The sequence below is a fragment of the Ochotona curzoniae genome, unplaced genomic scaffold (assembly GCF_017591425.1).
Source record: "Ochotona curzoniae isolate NIBS_2020 unplaced genomic scaffold, NIBS_Ocur_1.0 contig_3432, whole genome shotgun sequence".
Classification (NCBI taxonomy): Eukaryota; Metazoa; Chordata; class Mammalia; order Lagomorpha; family Ochotonidae; genus Ochotona; species Ochotona curzoniae.
In genome coordinates this window covers 13,004,662-13,028,553 of record NW_024465859.1, presented here as the reverse complement: position 1 = coordinate 13,028,553, position 23,892 = coordinate 13,004,662, and the positions used below count along the sequence as shown (strand labels likewise).

Here is a 23,892-nt window from a genome sequence, read left to right as displayed (position 1 = left end):
CCCCCTTTTTGGCAGAAATCAGAAGATTCTCCAGATAACAGGATAGGGCAGCAACACTAGTTTTTACAATCTGGATCACTTTGACACTCCTTTTCTAAGTCCCGGGTGTAGAAAAACTTTTTTTTTTCTAACTTTCCTTTGCCACTTGATCTTCCTAAGTCACTACTAGCCACTAGTGTTGCTGTCACCATACTGGTGTACAGACATAAGAGATTTTTGGTTCCAACAGGGCCAAGTAGATGTTGTTGGTTCCCTTGTAAAGAAATCCTAGGTACCAGGTGAAGACACCCATATAGAATATGATGAATCTCACTAGGACAGCTGGGAGGAACAGAATAGTGTTGGAGGGAGCTGTGTTTGGACACTGCAGAGTAGGCAATCCAGAGAGCCATGTTACTTTATCGTCCTCTCTCGTAGGATTTCACTGTCCAGCTATTTAATGTGTAATGTGCTTGGTAGCCAATTTCAAGTCCAGAGCTCCAGAGCAATGTTTTTATATTTTAATAGAAGGTAGGAGAAGAAAAAGAGAACAAGTAATGTATTCTAAAGCAGATGTGGGGTTATAGAGATAACTCCATGGAGGATAGTCCTAGGGAGTTCATAGTTAATATCCATAAGATGTAGATAACTATGAACTTTAGAGATTGGAGGGTCCCAGGAGGACCATTAGCTGGTGGGCTGATGACTTTATGCACTTTTTCTGGTGCTCCCATGGACTCACCCTTCCTAACATGGAAATGAATTTCTGACATTCTTCTTGGAATATTTACAGGAATGTGATCTAAAAACAAAAACTGCCACTGAATGCAGTGGAAACTAACCTTGTGTAGTTATCAAGGAGTGTATGTGTGTGTGCTTTAATTCAGTGGGAAATTTTATTTGGGTCAGGCACATTGGGTGAACCAGAGTCTACCCAGGTGAAGCCACATCTTAGCATTGACTCTGTTGGACTCCAGGATGCCTGAAGCCTCTTAACCAAAGCATTTCCATGTCCCACAGAGTTAGATGCTTGGGGATTATCCTTTGAATTTTTAAGATTTCTTTATTTTGTTAGGAAGGAAGATCATATTTACAGAAAGAAAAATAGACAGATGGATCTTCCATCTGCTGGTTCATTCTCCAAATGGCTGCAGTGGCCAGAGCTAAGCCAATCCAAAACCAGAAGCCAGGAGCTTCTTCCAGGTCTCCCACATGGGTACAGAGTTCCAAGCCTTTGGGCCATCCTCCACTGCTTTCTCAGGTCAAAGGTGGAGAGCTGGAAGGGAAATGGAGCAATCAGGACATGAACTGATGCCCGTATGGGATCCTGTGCTTGTGAGGTGAGGATTTAGCCATTGACTGTTGTGCCAGACCTGAACAGATACATTTTGCTAATCAGCAATTGTTTTACCATGGAAAGTGCTCCAGACAAATAACATGAGGAAAGTGAGGCCACATCCGCAGTTTCCTGGGTTCTCTGACTCCCTGGAAGCCCAGACTGTGGAAGCCCAGACCCTGACTGCTTTGCCAAGCTTTGCTTCCACTTGCCTGCTCCTTGATAAGATGCTCTTGGCTTTTGATTTGGTAGATGAGGTCATGCAGGCAGGGCATGGTGAGGAAAGAAGGTTGTATGTGGGCTTTGATTTAAAGGTAAGTCTGCTCACTGAGGGATGATGGAGGGGTGAAAGGAGTAGAAGAATCAGGAGAACAAATCAGAATCAACTTCTGATGGGAGTGAAAGTGCCTGCCATTGTGAGCTCTGAGATGGACTCCAGTTTATACAGGCTATGGAGCCTCTACTTTTGCTTAGGTGCTCACCACCCATCCCTGTCACTTCAGGAGATGACAACCTTCTTGAGTTACCTGTGCACAAACAAACAAAACCCAATTGCATTGTGCTTTCTATTCTTGATGCAGGCCAGTTCTGTGCATTTTGTGGCACTGCCCATTTAATTTTTTCTACATTGAAATGGGCAGCTGCTTAGACCATCTCTACTTCATGAATTTATCTAACTAAACTTCGTAAAAAATATATAGCAGGACTGTACATATGTTTTTTCTCCTCCTTCTGACAAAGCCACAAAACAATCCCAATCTTAGCCCTTTCCTGGTGCAAAGACAATGTCATATGCCCACAATTTCTCTAATAAGACCTTTGGTAACAGTGACTTGAATATGAAAAATCTTATGTTCTTGCATGTCAGTCTCTGAGTAGGGTGCCCTAGGACTCAGATATGCTCAGGAGCAGAGAACCCTGCTGCAATTTTATGCTCTGTGTCCTAGAGGCTAACCATCACGTTATCAGCTTGGTCATGTTCATAGTGAACATCCCTTCTCTCTCCTATCCTCTGGTAGTTAAAATTTACGCTCTCCCCTCTTGTGCCAGGAGATACTGCAGAAACATTCGGAACTTCAGGAAGCTTCAAGGAGACTATTTTACTAAGCTTATCCAGTAGGACAGCTCAGCTGCTGTGTTTATGTGTATTTACTCTAGCCAATGGAGATGTGATTTTGAACTTAAATAACCAGGACCTTTTGAAAAAATTTCAAGTTGACCTTTATCTCAGGCAGAGGAAATTTGAGTAGTTTGATTAAATAGGCCATCCAAACACCGGAAAAGTCGTGTCCGAAAGACACAGTGTACCAAGGCCAAAGACAACACTGATTAAGATCAAATAGCTAATTGTAAGCCTCAGCCTCCAAATTGCTGCCGGATGAATAAATAGCAGTGTGTGCAATCCAAGCGTAATTTCACATGGATGCTGTCTCATTCACACCCACAGAAGGCTGGAAAGCCCTAGAGAGGCAAGATTCCATAGCCTGGAAAGGGATGGGAAGTTTTCAGTGGAGATTATGCCAGTTGCTGTTATTATTCCTACTAGGTGAAGACTTCCATAGAACAAAAACACATTTGGTTTGTTCTAATGGCACCAAGCTGAAATGTACGCTGGGCAAGAATAAAGTGAGAAAGAGGTGAGACGCCATCTGAGTTGTCTCTTGATGTTGGCTTCATGCTAAGTCAGGTTTTCAGGATGAACAAAGCAACAAATAGAAAGTTAATGCGTTTCCCAAGCAGAACGAAAATTCTGTCACAAATTGAAACAACTTGATTCTGGTGATGAGTGAGTAGGGGTGGATATCCACAGGGTGTTAAGAATTGAGCCCACCATTTTGGTGTTCCCAGCATCTCCACCTTCTACATAATGTAATGCATTTCATTAATTTTGATTTGCTTCCCTTACTCTTTTGGCTCTGAAATCAGCTCTTTTTGAACATACAGAATAGTATCCAGATTTAGTTCTTTTTGCTTTCATAAACATTTCATTAGCATAGCATTTACAAAAAGGACACATGCTTTCTATGTATCGTTTTAGATTTGAATGTAAGCAGGGTCCAAATAATAAACATTAAATTAAAACAAAAAATAAGTTAGGGACAGAACTAAAACATCAAAGAGAGAAGAGTAATGGATGAGATGGAGATGCAACCAAAAGGTAAGCAAGTTCAGCTGGAAATGAAAAGGTTCATTTCATTTTTATCCTTTCTTCTTCTGTTGGGATGGATGCTGAGGGATTGTGGTTCATTTCAGCTTTGTAAATTACAGAAGGGTTCATTTTTTTTTTAAAAGATCTTTCTAAAAACTAGATCCTTCCATCTAGCCTGGACAAAATTATGATAACTGGGTTTCATCTTGTGTGCACTGTTACTGTGCCTATCAACCCAATCAGCTTCCAACCTTATGTTTTTTTTCCTACTTTTGACTCTCAAGAGCCCCTGGCTCATGGAGATGGGTAGACTTAAGACATGAGGAGTTAACATTGTTCGTCGCATCATCTTTCAATGCTAGAGTGTTGGCAGTTGGTAGGTCCCTTGCCCCTTGAATGGGATAGCCTTGAGGCCAATCTCCTACTGTCATCCACAGCTGCTAAATACCACTGCACCTCAGTTTTCCCTTGTGGTAACTTGTTGACCATGCAAACTTTCCCGTCTTATTCCTCTTTAGCCTCTGCCTAAGACTATCATCTAATAAGCTATTCACCATCAAAGCTTTTTCTCATAGGCTGTTTCTGGGAGAACCCAGCTTAAGGTACCTCATGAAAGCATTTTTCTGGAGAACTAACTTCCTGGAAGCCCAGAGCTCTGTTATCCAGGATGTCTTCCTAGAGAAACAGAGCCAATATTTTATGTCCTTAAATATAGATAGGTGATGTAGGCTCACAATATGATGGAAGCTGGTAAATTCCACAACCACTGTATACAGGTTAGAGATCCAGGGAGAGCCAGTGACACAATTAGAAAGCCAGAGGACCAATGGACTAGATTCTAGTCTAGGTGTGAAAGTATGGTAACAAATAGAGCTGAGAATAGAATATAAATATTGCAGGCCAGGCCAGGCCACCAGAGAAAACCAGAATCTCCTTTCACTTTATATTTTGTTCTATTTATGCCCTAAATAGTTTGATAATGCTTATCCACACTAAGGACAGCAATTTATCTTTTTAAAGGTTTATTTATTTTTATTTGAAAGGCAGATTTTACAGAGAGAAGGAGAGTCCGAGAGAGAAGCTTTTCCATTCACTGGTTGATATTCCAAATGGCTGCAATGGCCTGAGATGAGCTGATCTGAGGCTGGGAGCCAGGAGCCTCTTTTGGGTCTCCCACATGGATATAGTGGCCTAAGACCTTGAGCTGTCCTCTACTGCTTCCCTGGACCATCAGCAAAAAGCTGAATTAGAATGGGAGCACCTGAGACACGAACTGGCATCCATATAAGATGCATGTGCCACAAGGTAGGGGTTAAGGCTGCTGTGCCTCCATTCTGGCCCTGGCAATCCCCTTAATTTATTTTATCCATGAATAGACACACCCAGATATAATGCTTCACTGGATCTGGTATTGCCTGATCTAGTGAGATTAACCCATAAAATCAGTGATCATGGTCAACTAATCACTATTTTGCACCTAAAAATAGTAAACTTTCATCAATGCTGATTAATATGTTTTAGTGTTACATTATCTGAAAAACTCTAAAATATAAATCAACTGTATTATTAATGTAAACACTAGCTAGACCCAAGAATTACATGCGCGCACACACACACACACACACACACACACACACACTTCCATTTTTTTCTCTCTCTGCAGAAGAGCCAACATAATCCTTTAGCAAGTTGGGCATGGGAGCAAGTGGAGACCACTGTGTTTGTGTGGATATAGTCAGTAATTTTGTCCAAAGGACTTGCACTCTCAAAAAGGATTGGCTTAAACTCTGTTATCTAACATTTTTCAGACAGGGATTGGAAAATGGCTACTTCCATCATAAAGAGGCATCTCTGGGCATCATTTGATGGTTTCATGCTTTGGAATCATGTTCCTGACTCACTAGCTATACTGCATTAACTGTGTCACTGGTGAAGTAGTGATCTCCGTATTCAGAGTTCTGTCCAGTGCCACAGTGAGAACATAAATAGATGAAATTGAGAAGACCGATTCCAACTCAGCTCCAGTGACACACATAAATTGGAGCTTCCATTTTCCTTTCCTTCCTACCTATAGATGAAGTTTTTCTTTTAGACAGCAGGGCAGGTTGGATAGTATAAACTCAGTCCATTGGATCTTGCAGTGCAGATTCTCATAATCTTCTGCAGCTGGCTGGTATCTGCTGAGTTCTCCATGTCCCAGTGCAATTAATTTAAGGCCTCCATGATTACCTTTATTTTATTCCTTAGGTAGGATTTTACCTCCTGATGCAATTTTGAAGCAAATCTGGTAAAGGTATTGGCCATTTGGGAAGAAGCAGCATAGTTTATGCATTTTGCTCTATTTCTGTGCCAGAATGAGTAGAGTAGGTCCATGGAATATGACTGGATTTCTGTAGTAGCATTGCTTGAAGTACCAGTTGAACTATTTAACATCCCATTCTTTTCTTTTTTTTTTTTTTTGGTTTCGAAAGACATTTGTTTGTTTAGCATTTGACCTGAGGAATAAGTAATTGGAAGGAATGCCTCAAATCATTTTTGAAAAAAAAATAAGTAATTAAGTAAAGCTGGAGATAGCTTTGAGATTTCTGAAAAACCACTGAAAAATAGGCCTGAACTGACATCACTTCTATTTTTGGATGTAAGTGAAAAACCTCTATGTTAAAGCTACAGAAAAACATTTGCCTTATTCAGCTGAGCATAGAGGAGGCACTCACTAAATTTGTGATGGTGCAGGAAATTAATTAATCGAAGCGATGACTTAGAGCATTTCATCAACATTTCTCTACAGGGTGACATACTGGACTTCTGAAAGACAGAGTACTACTCGCAGTCTTTGGTTTTCAAGGACTTTTTATAGCACTTGTTTCCAAATCTGAATTTTCAACTTAGATATCTAAGCAAAAGGGAAAAAATTCCATGTTAAAATTTCAAACTCACTCAAACAAGGTTATTGTTGTGGTTTTCATGGTGGAGAGTGAAATTTTAGAGTTGAGTTTGTTTTCTCTTCACACCTGAGCTCTGCCCTGAGTTTGTGATTCTCTGAGAATGAAAAGGTGAGTCTACTCCCGAGCTTGGGGATGGAGAGTGTGGACTTTGTTTCGTGACAAGCAGTGTTGTTGATTTGATGGTCTAGAAAAGCAGTGGTATTAGTGGGAACTAAAGTTTAGTTTTCCAAAAACTATCTTCCATGTTGCCCATAAGTACTCCCTGGTGCTAACTTCACCTTGCCTGCTTCTCACGTCGTGCTGGATCTTGTCACTTCAGCAGGCTTGTTGAGTCTGATTCTCTGTGAATTAGACAGATAGGAGAGGACAAGTTGTAACTTTATTTGCTTTAGTCAACTTAAATCACATTCGAAGACCTGTGATACAGTCTTGTGAGAAATTCAACTTAAGTCATTGCCAGGGCAACCTCTGGGAACATTGCTTATATTGCACACTGTTCCAAATCAGCAGAGCGAATTGCTGATGGTGGACTCGGGTCCACACTGTCAGCTTGAGAAAACCTTTTGTCTTAGACCATCTGGTCCCTTCAGACAAAGCAGCTCAGCTGTGGCAGGGTTGGTGTAGGTCAGAGAGTTTGTAGGACTGGAGAGCCTTTAAGAATGATCTGGCTTTTTGTTGTTGGCCATTCATCATTTTAAAGATTGCATCATCACACAACAGGGCTAGATTCCTAGAGCAAAGAATACTGTCACTCTGAAGTCCCACCACTTCTAGGAGTGCCACTGAGGGCGGCTGTGATTTAATAAAGAAAATACTCCCAGGATGTACTAGCAAGAGTGTTTTGGACTGAACTTACAGGCTCAATCTTAGCCTATGAGGGTTTAAAGAGTGTGAATTTGTAACACCTCAAGAAATGAGAGTTGGGCTTTTGTACTTATACACTCTTCATTCATTGGCTACAGACAATCTAAGATAGGTTTGGCTGGGGGTAATCAAGGAGAGACAAATTCCTAGAAATTTTTCAGCTTTCCTCTTGAGCAAGCTTGTGCCCATGACCAATGCAGGGCTCTGAAAGTTGCAGGTGTCAGTTCCCAGCAGTAAAGCCTACATGTAGGAGCCACGAAAGGGCCTGCTGAAATGAAGGATATGGGAGCTTTAGTGGGACACCAGTGGGGTTCCAGCAAGAACTATCACATGTCCTTTGGTAAAGTGTCATCAAAATGAACCATATCATCTTGCTGCTCTGAGAAAACAGGAAAACAAGGAGAGAGGTTTGTTTGTTTGTTTGTTTTAATTTTCTTTTACGTAACAGACAAATGCTCTTCCAGTTTCTATTTTGGTTCACACAACAGCATGTGAGAGTATTATATACTCACTGTACTTAATGTCTCAAGGCCGAGTCCCCAAAGTAACAGGAAGGCATGCTATTAATTATTAATCATGAAATACTGTACGTAGCAAGTCAAGAACCAGTGCTGCTTCATGTGAGAGATATAGATGTTTTAGCTTTCATTTGGCTTTGCAGGAAAACATCTATCACCCATGGTGAACAAATGAAATATAAAGCACTTGGAAAATCAAACATGAATCTTTTCATTGAGAGGCAAGAGAAGGTATAAAGGATTCTAAAAGGAGAATGTTATAGGGAGAACAGCAATCACTTTGAAATCTAACAATAGGGAGGAGCTCTGATGAGACACAGATGGCCTACGTCCCCACCAGGTAGATGTCTAAACTGGGAATAAAAAGCATGGATGGAGAAAGTCCTTGAATTTTCTTCAAAAGCCTCATAGGAGAATGTGCAGCTTTATCAAGTGCAGGAAAGAAGTGAGAGAAGAGAGGATAATTCCTATTGGCTGTTTGATACAGGGATATAATTTTAAGGCTTTATTGCGCAGGATTAAAAGATACGAATATAGAGACACCGTGGTTGGTACCCAGGAATCTAAATCAATACAGTGGATCCAGGTCTGGAAGCCCATTATGGATAGGCATTACACCGAGCACAGGAAGTGGAATGGACTATTGTGTTATTCTTGGCTAAATACCAGGGGCCTTTAGATTTCTCCTGGAATTTTCTTTAAAGTGTATTAAATTTGGGGGATTGGTGTTTAAAAGTAGTTGAGTATTCAGTAAACAAAGGCAAACAAAAGAAAAGGATGCTATGTTATTGTAATTACTCCTAAAGCCCAATCTAGTTAGGTAAATGTTATTCCTATTTACAAATGAAGACAGCAAGGACTGAAGCAATTTCATCAAGTCATTTTCCTACAGTCTAACTCACTTAGTCAAAAAGTAAATAAAACTAAACTTTTATCCATTTTGCCCTCCAAAAATATTTTATTGAATGACCAGTGCTGTGGGATAAAGGGTGAAGTCACCTTTTGTGGCACTACCATCCCATCTGGGCACTGGTTTGAGTCCTGGCTGCTCCGCTTGTAATCCAGCTCCCTGCCAATGTGCCTAGCAAAGCAGTGGAAGATAGCTCAAGTCTTTGCATTCCTGCACTCATGTAGGAAACCCAGAAGAAGCACTTGACTTCTGGTTGTCAACTGACCCAGCCCTGAGTGAAGTGGTCATTTGAGGAGTGAACAAGTAAATGGAAAATCTCCCTCTCTCTCCCTCTCTCTCCCTCCTTCTCTCCTGACTCTCACTCTCTAATGCTGCCTTTCAAATAAACAAATACATCTTCAAATTAAGAATATATATATATATATATTTATTGAGCACCTACTGCGTGTTTGCTCTGGATGCTGATGAAGCAAATAGTCATTTGAACTAAAATCTGCATGGTTCTGAAGGTCATTTTTCTTCTACTAGAGGCTGATGATTAGATTTATTTAAATAATGAGAAGCTGTACTATTCTATGGTTTCACAAGATATTGAAGTGATTGATTGAAACTGTACAGGAAGGCACACAAAAAACATGAAAATTTTAGGTTTCATTTGCTGAAACCTGGGGGTTTCCCAGTCATTTCACTGATTCTTAAAAAATCCTAACAGAAACAACAAAGTAACAAATAAGTTTATGGTTACATTTGATGGTTATAAAATTCCAAGAAAATATAAAAAAGCAGTGATCATTCTTAATGTTACAAGGCAGAGGTAATGATGGTAATTATTTTAAGTAGGCTATTCTAGTTTCCCTTTGGACATCTAAAAACATATTTTTGTGTGGATTTCTTAATGCTTACATGACCTGGGGCTTTCTGAATTTATACAGTATGTATTTTATCAGTATAGGAAAAGTATCAGCTATTATCTGTATACATTTTGTTTCTTCTCCATTCTCCTACCCATATGGAATCCCAATTATGTGCATTTTTATTAACTTTCTCACTCTGTAAGTCATGCCTCTTAAATTTTTCTCTACGGGTTTCACCGTTTTATGTTTCATTCTGAAGTTTAATTTTAAGCCTTCTTTTAGTTTGGTAATGTTCAGGTGCTGTCTGATTTTCTATTAAATTCATTCACTGAGTTTTTATTTTCTTATGTTGTACTTACTTTTCAGTTTTGATTTTTCCTTTTTTTTTCTTTAAGTTTTCAATCTTTCATTTCCTTGAGTGTATTTGACATGGTTATTTTGAGTTGTGACAGATAATTACATTGTCAGGATTCTTTAAAGACATGTTTTCCTTTATTTTTGTTGATTTTCAGCTATGTAGTCTTCCTTTATATTTGAGTCAGTTAGGGCTGCTACACCAGGATATTGTAGAGTGGGTGACTTAAAACAACCAACATTTATTTCTCACAGTTCTGGAGGCTGAGGCGCCCAAGATCAAGACCCCGGAAGATTCATTGTCTGGTGAGGGCCTACTTCCTGGTTCATAGATGGCTTTCTGGTTTGCTCTATCCTTACACAGTAGGAGGAGGGCGAGAGAACTCTTTGGGCTCCCTTTGGTAAGAGCACTAATCCAGTTCGTGAGGACACCACGCTTGTGGCTCAAATACTTCTCAAGGGAATCACTCCTAGGGCCATGATATTGGGACTTACAGTTTCAATGTGTGAATCTGGGCAGGGAGGAATCAAACACTTAGTAGAATGCACTTTCCACTGGATCCCGGGTCTACCCTAATGATGTTCCATGAGCAGTAACCCAAAATCAAATGAGAATGCTCAGCGTTGTCCCGCTAAGATCTCATCCAGTATAGGTAGCCTCCTTGATTTGATTATAGATAGTTGAGAGCAAGGTTATAGTATATAAAAGTGGACATGTGATATCAGAAATGTCAGATTGCACATCTCAGAATTATGTAACCGTAAGAGTATCCCTCAGCCTTGCTCAGAGGTGTTTGCACATTTAAATCAGTCTTAAATCATCTGTTGAAGCCTCATTAGTGAGGAAAGAGAGGATTTGAATTGCCATCAATCTTTAACTCCAAGAACTCAAGTATACCTAAATTTCCTGCTGGTTAAATCCATGTTAGCTATAGCAAAAATATAACTTATGAGACCCTTGCAGTGGCCAGTCTTGAAGTCTACTAGCCTGGTAGAACAGGGAATCACTTCTTTCCAAGGGAAGAAAAACCCAATGATCAGGCTAAGCATGAAAGCCCATCATAGAAAGCCCATCATTCTGCTAATACACCCTTATTTTCTGCCTTGGCTCATGCAGCTGCAGTAGAGTTCATTTTTCTCTCTGAATTCCAGGACGGATCTTGAATGTCACCAAATCTTTCTTAGCTATGAGCTTTAGCAAATCTCAAAATGGATGAGGAACAACATTAAAATTACATGAATAGCTCTTGGACAGAGTGTCTGGCCACAGTTTCAAATACCTGTTAGAGCCATGCAGCAGGGCTATGACCTAGCAAGGGGTATGAGCCCTTAGCTCAGGAAAGAGCTATTTCTCAACTCCAGCTAATTTTTGTCAGGTCAGAACACAGGCTCAGGGCTTCCAGCAGCAAACTGTGTAGAAGCCAGTAACACAGGCTTTTATGTGGAATCTCCCAATTTTTATGTTTTCAGGTAAATATACTTTAAAAACTGTAAGTGTAACACACCTTGATTCTGAACTGTTTGCAAACTAGGACTCCTGAGGGGTGCTTTTGGGGCTACATGTTCTTGATTGTGTGAGTTTGTGCTGAAGGAAGGGAGTCCCATCACAAAAGCTACACAGGCTGGTTCCTCTGCCTCGTCCTCCCACGTTGCAGAGCCATTCTTGACAATATAAGCACCAGGGTTTTCTGAGTTCACTTGAAGAAACAAAAATGTGTTTCCCTCCCCACAACATCTCAATTAAAAAAAAAAAGCAGCTTTCTTGATGAAGTCCTCTTTTTACTCTTAAAATAGGGATTTTAGATTTATAAAGTGTGAAAATGGCTTGTATTACATAACCTAAGAGCACACAGAATGCCATTGAGACCATCTTCCTTATGGTCTATGGGTAATCTGGGAATGCACAAACCAGTAATTTGGCTTATTGTAGCAGTCTTGCCAAATAACCACATGCAAAAGTTATTAATTTACTCTTGATTCTCAAATATTTTAGACATGTTACCTGAATGGAGAATTTCTGCTTGCCTGGAGACAAGCTGATAACTAGCTTGGAAGGTAACAGGGACAGGTGTAGGAAGAAAAGCCTGTCAAAGGTGTAATTGCATTGCATGGGGCCTGTTTTACAGGGATGAACCTGTGTCTTAGAAGGAGCTATTAAGAAGGAACCAGGGAGACTGATACAGCATTTGGTACCCAAGATCAGTAATTACAGGCTGAATTCTTTGCCTCACTGTTTCCCTGGGCAAGTGATGGTCAGTACAGTTGCATAATCTCTCTGAGAAAAATGTCTTTTCTTTCTGATGGAATATTCCCAGCCTATATTTAAAATCCTGTTTAGTCCTCAGAATAGCTGGTGATGCCATTTCTACTTTAAATTAGTTGTTTAGTGGGAGTGAAAGAATAGAAATGTTTCAGTAATAAAAATTCAATGTTTAAAAATCTTTCAATACATATACATCTTGTGATCAGGAGAAATTTGTTGCCTCTCTGCAATGGTAGTGTTCTCTAGTAATTTTTAATTATGACTCTCAACACACAATGTATTTCATTCCTGGAGATGAAATATAAGATGTAAATTTATTCTATATATGCACTCTTTATTTTAGTCAGTTCTTGGCTTTGGACACCACACAAATAGAAAACAGAACACTCTCATTGCCATGATTTAGGAAATGAAGGAGCTAAACCAATAGCAATGAAAAGCAACAACCCAGATGTAGTATCAGAAAAGCCTAGATGAATTATTTTGTCCAGGCCTGCCTGTGTCTCACAGTTTGCAGAAGAAAAATGAACAAGATCAGCCAGATTTGGTGTCAAATTTAATTATATATAGAATGAAATAGTTCTCAATTTAAAAATACAAGGAAAGACATGTCTTATACATGCATTTTCTATTAAAAGATTTCTCTTGGTAATTCTTTTCAGCACCACTGCTAGCACCATATTTTTAATCCATTGAAATATGAAAAGACTCTATTCTAAAACTGGATGACTCAGACTTATAACCGTTCTTTTCTTCTTTTCACTTTTAGCCGTCGAAGAAAGAAACTGCTCAGATCCTGGGGGGCTAGTCAATGGGTACAAGAAAGTAACAGGAGGCCCTGGACTTACCACTGGGCACCATGCAAAGGTTGGCACCACTGTATCCTTCTTTTGTAACAACTCATATGTTCTTAGTGGCATTGAGAAGAGGACTTGCCAGGAGAATGGAGAGTGGTCAGGAAAACAGCCCACCTGCATAAAAGGTAACTTATCAATGTTCCGGAAATTAGTAGATAGAGATGGGGCTGCTGGACTTTTGGAAGCATCCACTGAATGTTTTTAAGTACCTGGAAATGACTGAATTATTTTTCCCCTTATGCTCTCCCTGGAACACTTAATAGCCCTTAGGTTGGAAACATGGTGTATGGAGGGAATGGCAAGGATGAGACGGGAAAATTCCCACAGTAGTGTCCACCCTAGTCACAGCATCTTGAGATTGTCAGAAAGAATGATGTGTTCACCAGAATGATTTAGGAAAGATGACAGTACTAAGACTTTATACATGTAACTCCAGAGACAGAATTGAGGTGATTTCTAAACCATGTTATACAGTTACATTTATGTAACTATGCAATATCAAGTAGTACAAGAAATGTAAGAATTGACAAGTCAGCCTATGTGATGGTTGGTTTGAGATGTTAAGGTTTTCAAAATAGAGGAAGACACGAATTCTCTGAGTGTTCAAAGGATAACTATAGGAACAGATTAGTAGTATAAGTTCAGAAAAGGAGAGATCAACATTCCTAAATTAGGGATATTGAAGCCAGTAGGATGGCGGCCAGCTTGGTGAGCTGGTATGGACTTACAGATATGAGAAGGAGCTGGGAGGGTGCTACAGAAGACGAAAATCAGACGGAAGGGAAATCATCTGGGGGAAGACATGTGGAAATCTGGGAAATAAATTTAAAGCTTTAAATTGGAACCAGAGAAATTCAATGTTGTACAAAGAAGTATGAACCTTCCACATTGGCAGTAGGAATGCAGAGTTCCTATTAAATGGACTCGCTAGTTCCTTCAGGTTAACTACTCCTCTATTTTGAGGCTGGGAGCAGTCACAATGATCTGTCTGTTTACTGGAAAGAAAAGCATGTTCTTGTCCTAGATTATCCAAATAATTGCCTAAATCCTCTACTTTCCCTTCTGGGTGTTTGTCAACAAACTGAATCATGGGAAAAGCAATGAAAGAGAATGGTTTGTGAAAGGAATAAATCACTTGAGACTTCACTCAGAAGCGATCTGCATCCTCACTAGTACAGAGTCTAGTTTTTCATTTCATTAAGTATGGGAATGGCGTAACATATGTCCTTGCAGATTTTTTTTTTCAGTTCTTCCCTTACAAATTAATACAACCAAAGTTCTCTAGGTTGCTAATTAGACAAGTGTTGGCTGCTTGATTGGGAAAGAGATGGAAAGGCTTCCTTTTCACTTGTAAAGAAAGAAAGACTTCAAAAAAAATTGAACTGGACTTTGGGTTGCCTTGGAGTAATTGTTAGGGACTCTAATTTACAGGGAAAGGATGGGGAAGAGTCAGTCCCCCCAAAAGTATCTATGGTTGACAGTGCTGTGTGATTTCAGATTAGAACCTTCTAATTTCCTCTGTGGGATGTGTTTAATAGTACTCACTTTGGCTTTTATTCTGTTTCAATTCAATCTTGCTAATAACTATCTTCAGAAATCGGTAATCCAATCTGTTAACAACATTTGTGCCAAACCACCTATGCTTTACAGCTCCTCAGAGGCACTTACCTACTTGGGTTTTTAATAGGGAATGTTCATGCATGTGAAAGGTAGCATGCTCTCTTACTCAATAAGATGTCCAGGGGTGACTGGCATGTCCCACCTCTAACAGCCTGGGGAAAGGGGAAGTGGTAGCCACTTAGGGTGGGTCAGGTATGAATCTGCGCTGGATAATGTGAACACTGAGTATGGTAAAAGATTACACAGCATTGTGTGTTTTTCCTAGCCTGCCGAGAACCAAAGATCTCCGATCTGGTGAGAAGGAGAGTTCTTCCAATGCAGGTTCAATCAAGGTGAGGTTGATACATCTGAACCCTGATTGAAAGGCTAGTGAGTTTCTCTTCCACTCCCTTTCCCCTCTTGTGTTTGGCCAACTACAATCTGGAGGCTCATAATGACATTTAGTACTAACAATTTTATGAGAGAACAGGGTGTGCGAAGTGCTGACTAGTAAGCTGCCTGTATTCAAATGGTAGTAAAGATGTGCAAATTCCACTGGATGATGGGAAAGTGGATGGCTAGAGGAGAGAAAGATGTTCAGATGATCTGTGAGGAACTGGATTTTAATACTTATCTTCCTGAAGTTCTTATGTATTTAATATGAAAGTTTCTGGGCAGAGGATATTTCTACAAATATGTCCTGCCCTTGCTTAGGAAGACATTTTTGTCAGTAAATGACTATGTGAGGCAGACTGGTAACTGCCAGTAACCAGGGATGAATGAGTACCCACCCTCCCATGAAGGACGCGAGCCCTTGTGAATTCCAAACCTTTCCCTGGAAAAGACAGAGGTGTGGCGAGGACAGGACCATTTCTACTCATCTCTCCTACCTTTTCCTCTCTCTCCACTCCAGTTCCCTGGGGTCTTTGACCCCCATCACTCTCACACAATTCTACTTCAGAAAATATATGTGTGGTTACGTCTATCTAACTTCTACTGCAGTCAGTGAGGCCTACAGCATCCCTTCTTTTATTTCTCTGCTCCAGTGTTTGCCTGTCAGAGATGTTTCCTGACCCATCTTATTTAAAATAGTAATCACCTCCACCTTGACAAGCAAGCTGACTCCTTTATCCAGTGTTCTCTGACTTTCATCATGCTTCTGTTTTTTTCTTTGCTTCGCTCTCCACCTGTTCCTTATATACAACATTTTGGTTTATTGTTTAATTTCCCATCCTCTCCATTTCTTCAAAATGTGAGTTGTAAGTGCAGGATACTTATCTGTTTTGCTCATGCTGAAGTCTTATTGCCTAGAATGGTGCCTACCACATAGCAGACACTCAGTATTTTTTTTTAAAGATTTATTTATGCTTATTGCAAAGTCCAATATATAGAGAGGAGAAGAGACAGAGAGGAAGATCTTCCATCCATTGAGTCACTCTCCAAGTGACCAGAATGGCCAAAGCTGAGCTAATCTGAAGCCAGGAGTCAGGAGCTTCTTCCGGGTCTTTCACATGGGTACAGGGTCCCAAGGCTTGTGGCAGTCCTCTACCGCTTTCCCAGGCCACAGGCAGGGGGCTGGATGGGAAGCGGGGCTGCCGGGATTAGAACTGGCACCCATATGAGATCCTGGCACATGCAAGGAAAAGACTTTAGCTATAAGACCACTGTGCTGGGTCCAGTATTCTTTGAATTACTGAATTGGATTGACAGATAAGGGTTTAAGACCTGGTTCTGTCTTCAGTCCTTGATATTCTTGGGCCAGGTTATTAAATTTGCCAAGCCTTTCTCTTATTTTTTGAAAAAAAAAAGAACAGCAATATTCTTAATATCTCCAAGATTATTAGGATTAAATGCAACGCTAATATGAGGGTACTTCAAAAACTTTGTGGGGGGAAATGAATTAAACATAAGTTTATTTGGGTATAAAAAGATTTTGAAATCCATGCATATCAGAGCTTTTCTGAAAGTTCATGAGAAACGTATATAATGGAAAAAAAGCCATACATATGGGTTTTAAAATTTCCAGTACTCTTGTAAGTAGCATCTATTGTCAGTAATATTGTGCTGGATGCTCTTCAGAGTACATATGTGTATTTAATTTATTCTTAATGTAAACTCTAAGATAGTTATTGTTACCATTTTATCACATGACTATGATGGTGATTTTATTACAGATTTATTGCAGACTGATTTGTAAACCAAAGCTCAGAAAAGTCAAGTAACTTGAGCAAGGTCACGTTACTAGAGGAACTGGCAAAGCCAGAAAGTAAATCTAGTATCTGACCTTAAGGTCTGCTCCTGTATGCATTAGATTTCATGCCTTAAGAAAAGGACTTGGCAAAGCACTTTGCACATATATAATCACTTGTCCATGGTAGTTATGGTAACAGTGAGTTCCAGTGACCAGCACTGACCCCAACCAGGTGATCTGGAACACAGATAAGTCAAAATATCGACAGATATATCAGTCTTACTCTGTTGACTTCATCCCACTTTTGTCTTTCCCTTTATAGATGAGGCATTTCCTTACATATGGAAGAATCCACATCTGCCTTCTTTTCTTGTCTTGGTGATTTCCCTGAGCTAAATTCACCTAAGTGGGAATCCCCTGAGCTAATTCAAAAGTCCTCCAGACTTCCTATTTTGTGGCAATTTTGTGCAAGATTAGGTGGTGAGGTACAGGGGTCTCGTGTCAATAAGCACAGATGCAAAAGACATGATTGTAAATGTCTTCCTGCAAGACAGGAGTCAGGGGTGGTGGATGTGTTTCTGTTTTCGGCAACCAGTGATCAACCAAGAGCTCCTGAAGGCAATGCAGACTTCTGATTTGCAAGTCTGGAAATTCCCTGAAATACAGAACTGGCTTTTGCCATGAGATTAATATTTGCTGAATGGAATCTTGGTTTTGAGCCAAATACTGTGGCAAAACTGGACAGAGATTTCTTTGATGCTAACATATGGATGTGGCAGAGACGCCAGGGTGGAAATTGTGATTATGGCATGCTGCCTTAGGTACCACTTTCCTTTACCTTGTGTCCTTGTGCGCTTTCCTTTACCTGTCTGGGTTTCCTTCCTCCATTTGCTGAACAGACATGGAAACATCAATTCTGATTGGAATTTCAGTTTTCCAGTTGACAGTCATTCTGCCCCAGTCTACAGCAAATGCATGCCATACGGTGCTTACACATATACCCCAAGATCCTTGGAATGGCATCTGGGGGCTTCAAGTTCAGGGCTAGTTTGATATCCCATTCCACATTTACACACAACATCTCCATTTCTTCCAATCAGTGTTCCCTGAGAGAAAATTCTATTCTCCGAGGTGAACTAATTACACGTACTAATTGCTAAATCAAGCCACTGTATCAACACAGTTTAGTTCAAGTCAATTTCTAATATTGCCTCATTATGATAATGTTTAGGGATATAAATATGCCTGGATTTCTCTAGGCAAATGGACTCCATTTTCTGTTCTGTTTAATTTTATAGTGTGTGTGTGTGTTTCTGCATGGATAATGTACCTTTGCATAGCAGCTATTATGCTAGATATTATCCTCCATTGTCAAAATCCTTGGCAGTTGTAATCATTCCAGGATTGAAAATGGAGAAATAAAATGAATATTGAGATGTGTAAGAGAATTTGCACAGTGGCAGAAGTGAAGTGTTTGAGAGAGAATAAGATACAGTGTTTTTTTTTTTCTGTAACCAGATATCTCTGTGGGGTTTGGGTGAATGCTAAAGGGCCACAATAATCACCTAGTGACCTGTTCTTTTTCTGGGATATGTATGCTCACCAGGGAAACACCATTGCATCAACTCTACTCTGTAGCCCTCAGCAAGAAAAAACTCCAGGATGCCCCAACCAAGAAGCCAGCTCTTCCCTTTGGAGACCTACCTCCTGGGTATCAACATCTGCACACCCAGCTCCAGTATGAGTGCATCTCGCCCTTCTACCGGCGCCTGGGGAGCAGTCGCAGAACATGTTTGAGGACTGGGAAGTGGAGTGGGCGGGCCCCGTCCTGCATCCCAGGTAAGTCAAATGCATTCTGGAGCTTTTTCTACCTTCCTAGCCATCTGTGATCAATACTTAACCCCGCTGAAGACTTCTTAGGAAAGGCTCCTGTCTTTCAATGCTTTCCATAGCTTAATATGTCTGAATACCATGATTAGAGGTTCATTTGACTTAAACTTACAACCTAGGAGAAACTGACTCATGATACCTCAAAGACATATATGAATACTTCTTACAGTTCATGAGAAAATGGAAGTAAAAGATGAAAATTAAATGATAATATGCATTTCTGTGAACTTTTGAAGTAGCCTCATACTTGTGTGTGGATAATTCTATCATATTTACTTGCAAAAAAAATAGAGACGTCACTAAACATCAAGTTAAAGAACAGTTAAAGTTACCGCAGCAGCTCCTGTTACATTATACTTACCCATTCGAAGCCTCAATTTCCACATACATTATCTGATTACATTTTCATAATTATCATTAATTAGTCCTTAGGATTATGATGATTACTAAGACACGGTTTACTTGTGGAAGTGTCTGGAGTAGGGCCTTGCATACTCTAAGCTGCAGTCCCTACTCTTCTTGTGTAAGGAAGAACAGTGCACTGCTGTTCACTGTGGTCATGGTCATGATACATTTTAATCCACTCATATATGTCATCTCGTTTAATCTCCGCAAAATCTCATTGAGACCATTGTTATTATTCCATCAATTTCACAGGCAAGAACACTGAGGCTTTAAAATGATTAGGTGATTTATCCAAAATCATGTTGATAGTAAATGCCTGAAATCTGCAACTTGATGGCAAAATCCCTAGATTTTATGGCCAACCATGCTAAGAGAGTTGATTCATATCTAAGGGAGTACAAGAAAGCAGGTTAGATGGCTCAGTGGCCATTCTACCCCAATGTAGCACCAATGTTTGCTTTCCTGGTAAAAGGACACTGTCTGATTTGCATGAGAAGGTCTTAGTTGATCTTATTTAGCTTGTATTTTCTCCACAGTCTGTGGGAAAATTGAGAACGCTACTTCTCCAAAGACTCAAGGGACACGCTGGCCGTGGCAGGCAGCCATCTACAGGAGGACCAGCGCAGGCCAGGAGGGTGGCCTGCACAAGGGTGCCTGGTTTCTGGTCTGCAGTGGTGCCCTGGTCAATGAGCGCACTGTGGTAGTTGCCGCCCACTGTGTTACTGACCTGGGGAAGATCACCCTCATCAAGACAGCAGATCTCAAAGTCGTCTTGGGGAAATTCTACCGGGATGATGATCGGGATGAAAAGACCATCCAGAACCTTCGGGTGAGAAAGGAAGCAAGCTGGGAATGCGGGCTGTGGTTCAGTCATCTGCAAGCACAGCAGAACAGCAGCCTCTTTGCTCTCTCATCCCTGTCACCTATCAGCAGCCGCTCCTGAGCCTGGCCTGGGCCAGGTGCTCAGTACTGCACATTGATGGACTCTGGCAAAGGGCGTCCAGGAGCTCACATCTGTGATACATCTAAAGACAGGATCTAGGAGGACTAATCATCATCTGCCCTGTTAAAAGCGTTAAAAATAAGATAGAGAGATAACTATCATCTGTCATTGTGGTTGGCTAACACTTAATCATCAAAGAGTAAAATATACATGTACTTCCTAGTAGTACATATTATAAATTATAACAAATTCAACATTTGTGAAATTATTTATTGAATGTGTTTGAATGCATCTGCTCCACAGATGTTATGTGTTGTCACTGTACGGTTTTAGTCTAGCATAGTTTCTAGTTCCAAGTGACTTACTAGTCAAAGTTTCTTGTGTTAAATTTAATCACTTGCTACCTTTGAGCCCTACCCTAGGTGGACTTTTTGAACATACAGAGATTTCATCTATAATTCTAGTACTTAACTTTAAAAATACTTCTTTCTTCAAGAAGTTTATTTATTTGAAAGGCAGAGCATGAGAGGAAGGGAAGGAGTGAAGAAAGGAAGAAGGGGGAGAGAGACAGGGCTCTTCTATTTACTGTCTCATTCCTCAAATGCTCACAACAGCCAGGGCTGGGCAAGGAAAAGGTCAGAAGCCAGATCTCCATCTGGGTCTCCCACGTGGGTGACAGGGACCCAAATACTTGAGCTAGCATTTCCTGACTTTCATGAGTGTGCATTTAGCAGGAAGCTGGGTTGAATATAGAGATGGGACTAGTCCCAGAACTCTGATATTAGATGTTGGCATCTAAGTGGTGACTGAATCTGCTGCATCTTAATGGCTCACTGATACAGTATATTCATTTCTTTACTTCCTTCCCTCCTCTCTTTCAATCGTTGACCCATGAATCTATCTGTCCATCCGTCCATCCATCAACCCCTTCATCCATGTATGCATGCATCCATCCGTCCATCTACCATTCACTTACCTATCTATCCAGACATCCCTCCACCCAGCTATCCACTCATCTGCTGTTGAGCTCCTACAAACTGTCCTTTAAGGAAAAATAAACAGAAAAGAAAAGAAACTTTCTTTCTCTGAAGAATCCAGTCTTTATGGAGCAATGAACCAGTTTTTCATGACTAGGGTGACAAAACAGAAGCTCCGAGAAAATACATCCAAATGTATCTGAAGTAATAAAACATATTGTATACATTTAAACAATTACAAGATGTCACAGATGTAAGCTCCAGGATGTCCCCTTAAAAGGGAATAATCAGCAAGAATGGATAATCAGGGAAGACTTTCTGGGAAAGTCCTCCAAAACATTCTGGATGAACTCTCTATCTTACTTTTTAAAGGTAAATAAGATGTTTACAGTGGGACAGAGATTGAGAACTGGTGGCTTATAGATGATCTTTGACAGTACTTGGGTATATATTTTTTAAAGATTTATTTTATTTTTATTTGAAAGTCAGATATACAGAGATAAAGAGTGAGAGAGATCTTCCGTCCACTGGTTCACTCCCTAAGTGGCTCCAACTGCTGGAGCTAAACCAACCCAAAGCCTGGAGCCAAGAGTTTCTTCCAGGTTTCCCACCTGGGTGCAAAGGCCCAAGAGCTTGAACCATCCTCTGTTGCTTTCCCAGGCCATAAGCAGGGAGCTAGATCAGAAGTGGAACAGATGGGACACAAACCAGTGCCCATATGGGGTCCTGGTGGTGCAGGTGGAAGTTTATTAAACTACTATGCCATGTCATGTCAACTAATTCCATAGCATTATAAATTGTTACTGATGTAATGTCGGGGCTTTTAATTGATTGGGATGATACTCTGCCAGCTCTACCTTCAGACCAGAAATGATCTCCCCAAGAAATCGTTGAACTTATCTGGACAATAAGATGCTGGACTTTATGCTTGGTATATGCTTACAATGAAAGAATCTCAACTGAATTTGAACTGTGGTAATGCAACAAGGTGGAGGAATCAACTATGGGGGGAGTTTCAGGAGTGGTGGGGGAATCTCAGTGCTCAATAAACTGCGTAACATAAATCAATGTAATCAATTAAAAAAGAAAAACAAACTACTATGCCATGACACTGATTCTGGCATTTGGGTATATTTTCTAAATAATTTTTTGCCAACAATTTAAAAATCTGGCATCATGCTCAGCAAAATTAGCAAACTGGCCTGATTTCAGCATAGAAATTGTTGGCTAGAAAGATTAACCACTTTAGACAGGCATTCCATCATCCACATACTATCTACCACCTGTCAGGCAATGGTAAATGTATTGGTTTGCAGTCTTGGAAACAGAACAGTTGTTCTGTATGATTCCTTGAGTAAAGCATCACCAAATTGTTGTAGCTGTCTGTTAGACATTTTCTCCTGTCTTGCTGGTTCTGGTTTACTGTGAGTTGGCCATTCATTACCTGTATCTGTTCTTTGCATTTGTAGATTTCTGCTATCATTCTGCATCCCAACTATGACCCCATCCTGCTTGATGCTGACATTGCCATCCTGAAGCTCCTGGACAAGGCTCGCATCAGCACCCGCGTCCAGCCCATATGCCTTGCAGCCCCCCGAGACCTCAGCACAGCCTTTCAGGAATCACAGATCACCGTGGCTGGCTGGAACATCCTGGCAGATGTCAGGAGCCCTGGCTTTAAGAATGACACGCTCCACTCAGGGGTGATGAAGGTGATAGATTCACTGTTGTGTGAGGAACAGCATGAAGATCATGGAATCCCAGTGAGTGTCACTGACACCATGTTCTGTGCAAGCCGGGACCCTGGTGCCCCTTCTGACATCTGCACCACAGAGACAGGAGGCATTGGAGCCATGTCCTTCCCAGGCAGAGCATCCCCTGAGCCACGCTGGCATCTGGTGGGACTGGTCAGCTGGAGTTATGACAAAACATGCAGTCACAGCCTCTCCACAGCCTTCACCAAAGTTCTTCCTTTTAAAGACTGGATAGAAAGAAACATGAAATGAGCTGTCTGCTGGCCCATGGAGAAGCTTTTCCATGTACCCATCTCTGTGTGCGTGTGTGTATGCTGCACAGCACATGGGGATCTGAAGTGTAATTTTGCCTGTGATCTTGGCTTAGCCAGGACTTTCGAGTCAAGGGACCCCGCTCAGTGGAAGAAGAGTAGAGTTGAGTTTCTAGAGCCCACAACCTTTATGAATGTTTGGACAATCATTTGCAGATATCAAGGCTTGCAAGGACTGGGCTTGTTCGAAGAAGGACATGAGAACAGAAAAGAGAAAACCTCCACATTCAGTTGGCCTGGTGGTCTTCCCTCCTTTCTGTCATGTGAATGTCCTGGTCAGCTTTGGTTGGTGGAGAGCTGACCTGAGGAGATCTTGGCTTCACAGGGCCTCTTTTGAGGTTCCAACGAGACCAAGTTCAAGGAGCTGCCTGCAGTGCAGCTTTGCATAGCAGAGTTTGAACTTGAGACATGCTTTTTCTGTACATTGCCAAAGTACAATCTGGCCCTGATCTGTTCCAATTTCCTGGACACCTTTTAATAAAACAAAGGTTAGCTTCTGACCCACAAAACATATGTGCTACATTCTTCTATCCACATGCCATTTTTCTGAGCTACATAGACAGGCCCAGTGGCTTGATAATAGTCCTTTAAAATGCATAGAGGGCTGTGGTTCCCAAATGGTATTTTTGACAATGGCAGTGCCATCTGTCTAATACCAACTGTTGGAGTTTGGTGAGTCATAGGCTGAGGAAAGAAGACTGGTTGTCAGCAGATAAAGCACAAACAGAGTAGAACTCCAGGCATTCAACAGTGTCCTCACTAGCTCTTATGTTCTAGATATAGCAAAAGCTCA

At 40.8% G+C, this 23,892-nt stretch overlaps 1 protein-coding gene across 3 annotated transcripts in view; it reads left to right on the top strand.

Annotated features, from left to right (window-relative positions):
- Nucleotides 1-23,602, top strand: part of PAMR1 (peptidase domain containing associated with muscle regeneration 1) — a 76,003-nt gene extending 52,401 nt beyond the window's left edge. For 2 of the 3 annotated variants that reach the window (XM_040980316.1, XM_040980315.1), the window contains 5 exons: nucleotides 12,942-13,154; nucleotides 14,915-14,981; nucleotides 18,426-18,658; nucleotides 19,651-19,943; nucleotides 22,504-23,602. In XM_040980316.1, the coding sequence (XP_040836250.1) occupies nucleotides 12,942-13,154; nucleotides 14,915-14,981; nucleotides 18,426-18,658; nucleotides 19,651-19,943; nucleotides 22,504-23,040 (1,343 nt within the window). In that variant the 3' untranslated portion in view covers nucleotides 23,041-23,602. Of the gene's footprint in view, nucleotides 1-10,164; nucleotides 10,216-12,941; nucleotides 13,155-14,914; nucleotides 14,982-18,425; nucleotides 18,659-19,650; nucleotides 19,944-22,503 lie in introns of all 3 variants that reach the window. The other variant, XM_040980314.1, reaches the window with a different exon arrangement.
- The last annotated feature ends 290 nt before the right edge of the window (nucleotides 23,603-23,892 follow it).